Here is a 12,548-nt window from a genome sequence, read left to right as displayed (position 1 = left end):
CATTGTATGTCATACAATCATATTATTTTATAAGTTATGTAATGGCATCGCATACCCGATAAAATTGCATGTGATTTTGCGGGAGGTGCGATGAGATGCGATCCCCTAGGGCCAACAGTGCAGTGAATAAATTACATTAAAAAATCGCATTGCACGGCACTAAAATGGCCCATGCGATGCGATGCGATGCGATGCGATTTTCCTACGCAGAATAGCCCACTAAGCAATTAGCTTAGTGGGCGCCCGGCTAGGAAACAAGTACCGAGAGGAGTACTATAATAGAAGCGCCCAGCTGTAATAGGCAAACACCTGTATACTTGCCCAGGCTCCTCTCAGTAATGGTGTAGTACCTGTGTGTACAGGTGTGTTATTTATTGTATGTACGGTATATGTGATTACCTGTATACTGTGTATACCTGCCCAGGCTCCTCTCAGTAATGGTGTGGTACCTGTGTGTGTACAGGTGTGTTATTTATTGTATGTACGGTATATGTGATTACCTGTATACTGTGTATACCTGCCCAGGCTCCTCTCATTCCCCCTCCTCACAATATGACACAGTGTGTCTGTGCCCCAGGCATTACAAAATGGTACGGTATAGGTGATCTTACAGTAGTATTAAGAACCATAACCCGGGTACAGCAGCACTCGCAGGAACACATGGGCAAGGCTGAGAAAAGCGACTGCCAGTATATGTTAGCAGGCGGTACAGCACCCTGTGAGAGCCACCTCAGCTGTAACAGTAACAGTAACCCTTGTGCCAGCTTTCTGGAGCCAAACAGCTTGCAATTAGCAATGAATGGTGCCCATACCCTTGTGAGAACTCCGGTACAGTCATACGATTGTGATAAATCGCAGCGACAAATTGCATGGGTCGCACGCCAATAACATGCACCACCCGATGTGATGCGCTGGTCCAATCTCGCGTCTCAAGATATTATGTGCTGCACATAATATTTATTGCATCGCCTGTGCTTTTTAAACACATGCGATTTATCGCAGTGCGATATACCAGTTTATATGCCCCCAGATAGCCCAGCCCTCATTCCATTACCCGATTTCAAGTCTCAAGGGGCCTGGGATTTATCAGATGATTGTACAGTACACACATCGAATGTGAAAAAAAGCACAGGTGCGATTTGTCGCATGGGGAGCTTCAAGGGAAATTGCAGTGCAATATCGCATCACATACAATCACACAAATGTATGGGCAGTATTAAGGTGCCCATACGCCAGTCCGATTTGGGCCACTTTCACCCATTCCCCACGGATTGGGCCAAGAAATTGTCCTAAATCGAATGTGTTTGAGATCCTCCTCGGGACCATTGCACAGACCTGTGCGCATCGGACCTGAGCAGGAGGTCGGATCTGCTGCCTGTCCATCCTCCGACTTCGCCCCCTCCTGGCGGAAGGGGAACGGGGGCACATGCGATACATGGCATGTGAAAGAAATGCATGTAATCTATCACAGGAAGGTCCCGGTCAGCTCAGGGGAATCTGATGGCCATAGACTGCTGCGATACATCGCAGTAGTGTAGGGCCACCTTTAGGGTGTGATTCTGGTGGGTTTGCAAAAGTAAATTCCTTCTTTAATGGACAAAACAAAGCTGCACTGCAGGTGGGGCAGATGTAACATGTGCAGAGAGAGATACATTTGGGTAGGGGTGTGTTTGAACTGAAATCTAAATTGCAGTGTCAGCAAAAAGCAGTCAGTATTTACTCTGCACAGAAACAAAATAACTCACCCAAATCTAACTCTCTCTGCACATGTTACATCTGCCTCCCTGCAGTGCACATGGTTTTGTCCATTAACTCTTTTAGTGTAAATTTTCAAAATTGGTGTGAAATATTGCCATATGTATTGACCTATAGGGGGAAATTTACTAAAGGAAATTTGTAAAAAATAGGTGTATTTGTATCCAGAATTACACTTATTATTGACATTTACTATCCCGAAAATACGGCAATTCATATTCGTATTGATAGCACATCAATACGACTACGAATTGCCATATTTTCGGGATAGTAAATGTAAAAAATAAGTGTAATTCTGGATACAAATACACCTATTTTTTTTACAAATTTCCTTTAGTAAATTTCCCCCATAATGTTTATCTTTTATAGGAAATATGTTTTTTTACACATTTTTTCTTTGAATTCATATAACAAATGTGAGCGACGCTGGCCTTTTTAGTCGATGTTGGCACTCAAAGGGTTAAAGAGTGTCATTAATTCCAGGTGCCAGCTGTACCCTCCCAACAATGGAAAAATTAGGTGAAGGACATGACGCTGCATTGACAACAGATAAACCCAATAAAACCGGTAACCAATACGGTTGGCAGATCATGCCCAGTCACACGGTGTATATTCATATGCACTAAATGTTATCTATGTCTGTCTGTTTATCATATAATAAAAAATATGATTGAATAGATGTGCAACTATGGGTATTAGAGGAAGGGTTTGTGGATTCATACACAAGTCAGAAAAACTGAGATGCTATGCTTTACCGCTTGAGCTTTTTGTCCTGTATGTAATTCAAGACCGTTGGATGTAGTTTGAGCTGTTTGTTATGGGCAAGTAGGAGACAATTGCTTAATGCATAACCAATGAAATGTTTAGGTGTAGGACTGCGACAGAACTTACGGGAGATCTTCCAGCTTGGAGGCTTCATGTCTTGGATCGAGGAGATCGTAGCCGCACTCGTTGTATATTTCTAGGTAGGAGATGTGGATGGTGTAGACTTTACTGCTGTCCTGATGAAGGAAGACATCCGTATGAGTTACGCACACAAAGGATGATCTGCAATCGCTCCTAAACACATCAATATTGTCTAGATTCCACCAATATAATGCACGGCACACAGTGATCCTACGTCTCACCTGCAGCCCTCCCTGAATGTACAGGTCACCATTGGCAGAGGGCGCTATACAATATAAAAGAGCGAATACCTTCTGAAACTGCTCAAACATGAAGGACAGTATCCTGGGGATGACCCCCCTGTCGCTGTAACGCTCGGCTCCTCCGGTGATGGTAAATGTTTTACCACTGCCAGTCTGTCCATAGGCAAATATGGTCCCATTGTAGCCAGTAAGCACACTGCAAAGAAACACAGATCCCAGTGAGTTACATTGTGTTACAATCAGGGCTGTTTCTAGACAATTTAGCTCCCAGGGCGAAGAAATAAAAATGCGCCCCCCCCCCCCCCCCCAATACATAACATGGTAACATAGAAATTGCGCGCGCCCGAGGCGCGCGCCGAAATAGGGGGTGTGGCATAATTTTAAAGGGGGTGTGGTTTAATATAAGGGCGTGGTCTAGCAGGAAAACAATAGGTACTTATGTATTATCTGGGCTACCATGTTAAATGCACCCCATTTTTTCATACCCCTACTATCCAACTACGCATGGAGTTGATTTTATATAGTGTGGCGAGCGCAGCGAGCCACCGTGCCCGAAGCGCGGCGAGCCCTGCGAGGGGACGCGGTCTCATAAGAAAAACGGGAGCCCAGATATTACATAAGTACCAAACAATTAGCTTACATCACACTTTTGCAACCTGCATGACCAGACATTGGTTACCGCCACTTAAGTTGGCAGGCTGAAGGCCACACAATGACCTAGTACGCCTCACAGATCAAGGCCAAACAATGACAGGCTACTTCAATCATTATACACTATTTATCCGTGATGCCAATTACACATTACGCCGTACACTGTGATGACAATTACATATTACGCTGCACACCGTGATGACAATTAAACATTATGTCGCAGACCATGATGACAATCACACATTACGCTGCACACCGTGATGCCCATTAGACCCCACACTGTGATGGCAATTACACAACTGATGCCGTTTACTAATATGCCCCCACAGTGCCAGATATGCCCCCACAGCGCCACACATATATGCCCCCACAGTGCCACAAATATATGCCCCCACAGCGCCATACATATGCCCCCACAGTGCCACACATATGCCCCCACAGTGCAACAAATATATGCCCCCACAGTGCCAGATGTGCCAGATATGCCCCCACAGCGCCGCACATATGCCCCCATAGTGACAGAAATATATGCCCCCACAGTGACAGAAATATATGCCCCCACAGTGACACACATATGCCCCTAGTGACAGAAATATATGCCCCCACAGTGACATATATATAAATACATATGTTTATATACATACAGATAGAGATAGATATATATATATATATATATATATATATATACATACACATACACACACACACACACATATATATATATATATACACACACACACACACATATGTGTGTAAACAGCCAGGGCGCCCGGCAATGTTTCCTGTAAGGTGCGCACAGGGTCACCACAGGAGAGGACAATACAGCAGAGGCGCGCGCAGCAGTGCCAGGGATGATACACTTCACAGGGACGGGCTTCTTTCAGGGCCCTGTCCCTGCAGTGCCACGGATGATACATCCCAGTGATTTGATCACATTTTACAATGCGATCCTGGGCGGTAATATTCCGCCCAGATCGCATTGTAAATGCGATCATTGATAAATGTGCCCCATTGCCTGCATGTCTGTCCCCTCTTCTGCAGTGTCAATGTCAGATGCAAGCAGGGAGAGCTTGGGAGAAGGAAGCCCAGCATCTCAGTACTGGTGCCGAGCCTGCCCCCAACAGTGACGGTGGTCGCTCAAATAAATTTTGTGCCCTAAGTGAGCACACTGGAGACTGCCCCGCCATTCCCCGATACAAGCCAGGGACTTCGGCGGCTGGGGGGATCCGAACTGTGGGAGCCAGAGTAGCAGCGGCGGTTCCAAGCCAGCTGATATAGCTGACAGCTGCTCTCAGCTGGGGGAATCAGCGGCGGGCCAGCACGGCAGAGGGGTACCTGGAAGAGCTGACAGTCGCTGACAGTCGCCGAAGTCAGCTCTAGTACACATTACTTTGACACTCTCTCCCACCAAGCCAGCATTACTGTGACATTCTCCCCCTAAACATTAATGTAAACCATAATGTGACACGCCCACCCAAACCTTAATGTGACCCTCTCCCCTTCCCCCTCTAAACCTTAATGTGACACCCCCCCCCCCCCAGGCTTAATGTGCCACTATCCCCTTCCTCCCCAAAGCTTAATGTGCCACTATCCCCTTCCTCTCCAAAGTTTAATGTGACACTCCCCCGCAAACATTATTGTGACACTCTCCCCCCCACACTTTAATGTGACACCCCCAAACCTTAATGTGACACTCTCCCCTTCTCTCTCCAAACATTAATGTGACACCCCCCCCCCCAAATCTTAATGTGACACTCTCCCCCCTCCCTCCCCAAACATTACGGTATACGGTCGTTTTGTAGACCACACTTAGGTCGACAGTCATTAGGTCGACCACGTTGGGTCGACAGAGGGGAAGGTCGACAGGGTTGTAGGTCGACATGGGTCAAGGTCAACAGGTGCTTATGTCGACATGGGACAAGGTTGACATGGGTTAGGTCGACAGGTAGTTAGGTCAACATGGGTTTTTTACTGTTTTTGAGCCGACATGTCCCGACAGGCGGTATTTCATGCCCTACCATCCACTAGGGCATGGTGGGAGAATAAAATAGTGCCCAAAGCATCACGAGCGAAGCGAGCGTTGCGAGGGGCTGTGGTTCACCTCCAGCTGTGTCCATGTCGACTGTGTCGACATTCGGGTAAAAAAACAGTGAAAAACCCATGTCGACCTAACTACTTGTGGACCTTGTACCATGTCGACCTAAACACCTGTCGACCTTGACCCATGTTGACCTACAACCCTGTCGACCTTCCCCCCTGTCGACCCAACATGGTCGACCTAATGACTGTCGACCTAAATGTGGTCAAGAAAATGATCCACACCCAACATTAATGTGACGTTCCCCCCCCCCCCCTCCAAAGCTTAATGTGACACTCTCCCCCCTCCCTCCCCGGCTTAATGACACACTCTCCCTCCCACCCAAAGCTTAATGTGACACTCTCCCCTCCCCCCCCCCCCAGGCTTCATGTGACACTCTCTGCCCTCCCACCCCAAAGCTCCCTCCCCACTCCCCAAAGCTTAATGTGACCCCCCCAAGGCTTAATGACACTCTCCCCCCTCCCACCCCAAAGCTTACTGTGACACTCTCCCTCTCCCCCTCCCTCCCCATAGCTTAATGTGACCCCCTCCCAGGCTTAATGACACACTCTCCCTAGTCCCTATACCTCCCCCCCCCCCCCCCAAAAAAAAAAAAACGAAGCTTAATGTGACACTCTCCCCCGATTTTTAGAAGCACTTGCCTGACCTCTCTGCTCCTGTGAGTGTCCAAGAGTTGGCTTCTGCTGCTGCTGCTCTTCTCACTAGTTAGTGGGCTGAGGTTGAGCAGGGCTCCTCGTGCACACAGGGAGTGTGCACCATGTGACTTCCTGTTAGATCAGGAAGCTGGGGCCGATGACATACGCTGCCTAAAATATCTGACAGGGCAGGGCAGCACAGCACAGAGGAGAGGGAAGAGCAGGTGAGGGGATCGTGCTGCTGGCTGTCATACAGTATGACAGGCGCAGGCTAAGGCAGCCAGCAGCACACCTGACCTTCCGCTGCGCCTCTGCTGTATTGTCCTCTCCTGTGGTGCCCCTGTGCGCACCTTACAGGAAACATTGCCGGGCGCCCTGGCTGTTTAACAGAGGCGGACAAGCCGTGCAGCGCCCCGGGCTGCTGCACGGCTTGTCCGCCTCTAGAAACGGCCCTGGTTACAATACGTAATAATCATATCGCAAATCTATACATTAATAACAGGAGGACAACTTCTCTGAGTGATGCCAAGTTATGCCGTTGTCTGAGCAGGGCACTTCATGTACCAAATTAAAGCGCTCTGGTCATAGATCTCCTGAAACATACTTGTGTTGCAATTGGTGGCTTCAGAGTTGTGGAGCAAAAGGTTAGTCTGCTATTTACAATGTGTCACCATTGTACTCTGGAAAATGTGACAGTTGGTTAACTCTCCCTGTGCACCTGTCAGGTGACCTGGAACATGTGACCTGCTGGGTGGTCTGGAAACTGTGAGAGTTATTTTCAACCACGCACTAGGCAGGGATTTTTTGCAAATTGACTCCTCAACTAACAGGTTTGCTGGGTCCACGACCCCCACGAGGGAGAACAGAACCTGTGGCAAATGTAGCGAGACCGCAAGGGGCTTCTTTGCGCTCACCCCCTGTTGGAGCACCGGCAGTCGGGATCCCGAGGTCGGGATATCCCCACTGTCGGAGTCCCATTCCACACCCTTGGAGTCTAGGTCGACATGGGTGTAGGTTGTCATGTCATCTGGCAATGTTGACAGTCAAAAGGTGGACGTGGGGTTTTTCACTGTTTTTTCGAGCCGACATGTGCCGTCAGGTGGTATTTCATGCCCTAACTTCCAGTAGGGCACGGTGGGAGAATAAAATAGTGTGCCGAGCGTAGCGTGGCACCGTGCCCGAACCATACGAGGGGACGTGTTGGTACAATACAGTGTCCATGTTGACTGTGTCGACATTCAGGTAAAAAAAAGAGTGAAAAACCCCATGTCAACCTTTTGACTGTCAACCTTGCCCAAGTCGACCTAATGACATGTCGACCTAACGGTGTCGACCCAATGCATGTTGACCTAATTGCTGGAGACCTAATGATCAATAACCATATCAAGTCATCTTCAGAATAATAGGAACACTTATTACAGCACAGCGTCAGGGGCTTGTATCGAGATCACAAGCTTTGTACCGATGAGTACATCTGGGATACAGGATCACTGTACATGATATACTGTATTAGAATGACGTAAGTTCCCAGCACATCCTAAAGCCAGTTCTAGAAGATCCTTTACAGCACGGGTGTCAAACACAAGGCCGGCCCGCCAGACCTCGTCATGTGGCCCGCGTGAGGAGATAGCACGCAGGGGCAGTGTGTCCCAGCTCCTGTCTAGGCCACCTCCTCTCACCCACCCCAGGCGCGCACTCGCTCGCTCGCCGGAGCTGCGGGGTTGGCTGCTGGGACTGGGACGTCACGCAGCTGGCGATCCGTGCTGGACTGCTGGTAGTAGCGGTAACCATGTGTGCGAGGCGGCTGACTGAAATAGGTTAGTAGTGTATAGCTCGGGCTGGTCGCTGTACGTGGGGATCTCTGTCACTGAGGGTGACATTTACACACCAGGCCATGCTCTGCTCTAGTCACTGCGTGTCTATCTTGCTAGCCCACATTAAAATGTCTTTCCCAAAATGGTGTCACCTCCTCTAAGGCAGCTCTGTACCTTCTGTCACTGTCTACCACTGAACCCTGCACCTCAATATAATTAGTACTGGATGTGGAATTACATTTCTGCAGCATAGCTCTGTGTTTGATGGCCCACCATTATCGCATTATTGTTATATGCATGTCCTGTTTCATACTGCTTTAAAGTACACCTTGTACAAGTTTTCTGTCATTTGTACTTTTTGGGGGACCGGCCCTTTGAGGGTGACCAAACTGCTGATGCGGCCCCCGATGAATTTGAGTTTGACACCCCTGCTTTACAGGGAAATTTCTGCTGCCGCTGTCCCAGACAGTGCCCAAAGCTGCACAGAAAGATGCACCAGACTGTGGTATATGTGTAACTAGGACTGGTGATAACTGATGTAAAACACACATCGCAGCTGTATAATGGTAGGAGACATGGTAGGAGGGCGGCTGCACTGGAGATAGGTCACTGAGTACATCGTAGCTGGAATAGAGCAGAATCAGACACACAACCAATGTAATGAGGGAATCGGTATATAAATATATACTGTTACTGTACGGTGTATTTAAGGTTTCCGCTGACTCCTTCTAGCTCTCTCCCCAAGAACACAACTATGTAACCAACTCACCATGAATCCATTTAGTTGCACAGCTCTGTGAATGATACACGTCTGCTTTACTTATTGAAATGGTTTCTGGTCACAAAGTTTACCTATGGCTATTCAATATGCTGCAATGGTTGAAAAAGCCAATTATTTGCATGGAAAAACTACTGTATATGCATGTAATCCACAAATGCTGGTTAACTTTATCCCTACAGTCCTAAAGTGTGATTTAGAGTTCATATAGAGGACCCCCCCCCCCCCTTATCCCATCCTCCCAACTCTAAATCTGACTGCACAATTTTACTTCATTCCCCAATACAGCAACATGATTCTACCAAGGTGCCATCCTTTGACACTTGACAGTACCATCATGCATACACAGCAGTGCTGGCCAAACCGGTCCTCACTAGCTACCAACGGTCCACGTTTTCCAAATCCCCTAGCTGGAACACAGCTGTTGTCATTACAAACTGTCCCATTTCCCAGGTCACCTAGCTGGTGCACAGCAAGTGGCACTTTCTCCTGAGGAAGCCGGAAGCACAACTTTCCGGGGAAACTCGTTGAGCACCACTAAACTGGTTTTGCCGACACCATTTCTGATGACACAGTGACTTGTCCTACCCACCCACAGACGCCCCTCAATATCATCTGGACCAATTATTTTTGGGATGACTGCATGATCCCTAATTTCATCCAGCAAAATAAGAGGAGGACTGCACAAAGTGGGAACCGAGAGCCCTTGAAAATATAGGGCACCCCAGGACCAGTACGTCACTTTTGTCTGGACACATCCAAATATCGACCAGACCATTCAGGATGGTAATATAAAACCTTTATCAGCAATCTATGATCCACCACCAAGTTTAAAATATCCCAGTGATATATGCTAATATACAAATAATTGGAGTTTTATGGGCCCTACACACATAGCGATGTTATGCTATGCTAGGTCGGGCTGTGCTGCGCCGCTATCGCATAGCACACAGAGCTGACAGCCCACACACAGAGCGAGCTGTCAGCTCTGTGTGCTAAGCGAGCAGACAGCGCCAGTGTTCTCCGGTGGGAGAACCCTGCCGATGCCGAGATTGATGGACACTGTCCATCAATCTCGGCCAGCGATAAAGACGCGCGGGGATGCGCACTGCTGCCGATATAGCCCCCACACATACACCGATGTGAGGGCATTTGCTAAGCGACTTTGCCAAACTAAGCAAAATCGCTTAGAAAATGCCTTAATATCGGCATGTGTGTAGGCCGTCTAAGTCTAATGAGTCACCTCTCAACCTGAGATTTTATATATTGTGTTTTATATATTGTTACATTTTTTGAGAGACATTTGATCCAATTATTGGTATAGCCAGCGCTGGCACATTCTTTTCTTTACTAAACCTTTAACTTGGGGTCTGACAACCCCATGCCAGCTGCTGTTGATTGCGCACCACGCACACACACTGTGTGACCCATACAGGGACTGCACAAAACGTTATTTGCCCATTCCAGCTATTCTTCAGCGCACTGGCTTTATAAGATGTATTATCTAGCTATGTAAAGTCCTACAAACCAGTTAGTGTAAGTGATGTAACCAGAGAGATAATAAAACAGCACGAGTCCCCCTTAATTCGGCCATAACTGACCACAAATACATTCCTGGCCTTTATGATACGCAGACCGCTGAAGCTGCGCTGTGATTTGCTTCTTGGCGGAACACAACACAGTTTATTATGTATTTGTGCAATTAATTGTTAACATTGACAATCAGCATTGTATTAGAACAGTCGCTGGCATCCTGGCCAATGTGGTCATCCGGTAGGAAAAAATATAAAAAATTAATAATAATAATTGGAAACAGACCCAAAATTTGGATTGCATTAAGATAGAACCAGGATGGAAATGAAATGGAATCAATCAACAATGTGTTAAAAGAACGCATCTGGTTGTCCTTTGAAAGTCAGATGCATGCTGGGCATTTACGCAGTGTGCATCTGAGCTGATCCTCGGGAACTCTGGCCATGCACCTCTGATGTGTGTCACGATTCCATTTGATGATACGCTATTATTATTTTTATATACTGTAAGAGCTTAGCCCACTCTTATGGAGCTAAACGTAGCATACATTTCCCCACTGAGTCCCTGGGGTGGAATGAGTGTCTACGTAGCAGAATTACCGTACAACACGGTGGTGGTCCGAAACTATCGGGCACAAGGGAGCCCACCCATAGAGTAAGCTCTGCACACTGTATACCGGTAATGTGTAAGCAAAGGCGGACAGTAAATGGATATGGCGCGTAACATATCCATCCATAGCACTGTACTGTAGATTTCATAATTGGAGAAGTCGCCACCCAGCTGCGAAGCAGTGTAATTACATGCTTTCATGGTACGCCTTAGTGCGCCATAACATTTCTCATGGCCCGACAACTAAGCCAGGATGGCGGGTCAACGGGATAGACGAGTGTGGCTACATCTGTACGTGATGTAGAGCCTCTGATCTATTGGAATTGTAACTGATGCTGGATCCATTTTGGTGGGTTTTACGTGGGTGGGAGATTCAGATAAGATTATTTTAATCTCCAGAAGCTGCTTGTGTGTCCTTTTAGCACAGCAATGCGAATAGATTTTGACCAAAAGAAGTCGCACCATAGCAGGCACAACTAGATGGTCAGCTTGACGTGACTGCAGTAAGGGTGTAGGAGGACATACAGTATCTGTAGGTCACAGGTTTAATGGGAAGCACTAACCTGTACATGGGAATCACTCCGGGAACTGCCCTCATGGTAGATCAGCCAAACCCTTCTCCATGTGGCAGGTGCTGCTCAAAACTAATCTATATTAGTTTTAAGCATATATTACTATATTAGACGTCAGGGGGAAGTGTGGACACAGCATTTACTGTGTTAGAGGGAGAGGGCTGCGTGTACACAGCACGAATTAGAGGACAGGAGGCTGCGTGTACACAGCATGAATTAGAGGACAGAAGGGCAATGTGGACACAGCACATATTAGAGGACAGCAGGCTGCTTGGATATAGAACGTATTAGAGGACAGAGGGCCGCACTTGGACATAGCACAAATTAGAGGACAGAAGGCCGCTCTTGGACATAGCACAAATTAGAGGACAGAAGACCGCTCTTGGACAAAGCACGTATTAGAGGACAGAAGGCTGCGTGGACACAGCATGTATTAGAGGACAGAAGGCTGCCTGGACACAGCACGTATTAGAGGACAGGAGGCTGCGTGGACACAACACGTATTCGAGGACAGAAGGCTGCGTGGACACAGCACGTATTAGAGGACAGAAGGCTGTATGGACACATCACATATTAGAGGGCAGAAAGCTGTGTGGACACAGCACGTATTAGAGGACAGAAGGCTGCGTGGACACAGCACGTATTAGAGGACAGGAGGCTGCATGGACACAGCACATATTAGAGGGCAGAAAGCTGTGTGGACACAGCCTGTATTAGAGGACAGAAGGCTGCTTGGACACAGCACGTATTAGAGGATAGAAGGCTGCTTGGACACAGCATTTATTAGAGGATAGAAGGCTGCTTGGATACAGAACATATTAGAGGACAGAAGGCTTCTTGGACAAAGCACGTATTAACCCCTTCCCGACATTTGACGTACATTTACGTCATGGCCGGGAGGTACTTCCCGACACATGGCATAAATGTACGTCATGAGTTTAAACTGTCACTGCGT

At 47.6% G+C, this 12,548-nt stretch overlaps 1 protein-coding gene across 2 annotated transcripts in view; it reads right to left on the bottom strand.

Moving 5' to 3' along the window:
- The window catches only part of KIF6 (kinesin family member 6), a 253,176-nt gene that overhangs the window by 216,949 nt on the left and 23,679 nt on the right, over positions 1 to 12,548 (bottom strand). For both annotated transcript variants that reach the window (XR_014471556.1, XM_083175408.1), the window contains exons 4-5: positions 2,952 to 3,099; positions 2,647 to 2,756 (exon numbers count right to left, since the gene is read on the bottom strand). Coding sequence is in view for 1 of the 2 variants with exons in the window: in XM_083175408.1 (XP_083031534.1) it covers positions 2,647 to 2,756; positions 2,952 to 3,099 (258 nt within the window). In the remaining variant the exon portion in view is untranslated. The remainder of the gene's footprint in view (positions 1 to 2,646; positions 2,757 to 2,951; positions 3,100 to 12,548) is intronic.

This window comes from Crinia signifera, chromosome 3 (assembly GCF_055691185.1).
Source record: "Crinia signifera chromosome 3, ASM5569118v1, whole genome shotgun sequence".
NCBI classification, from domain to species: domain Eukaryota; kingdom Metazoa; phylum Chordata; class Amphibia; order Anura; family Myobatrachidae; genus Crinia; species Crinia signifera.
Note: the sequence above shows the minus strand (reverse complement) of the source record. Positions and strands in the feature narration are given on the sequence as shown.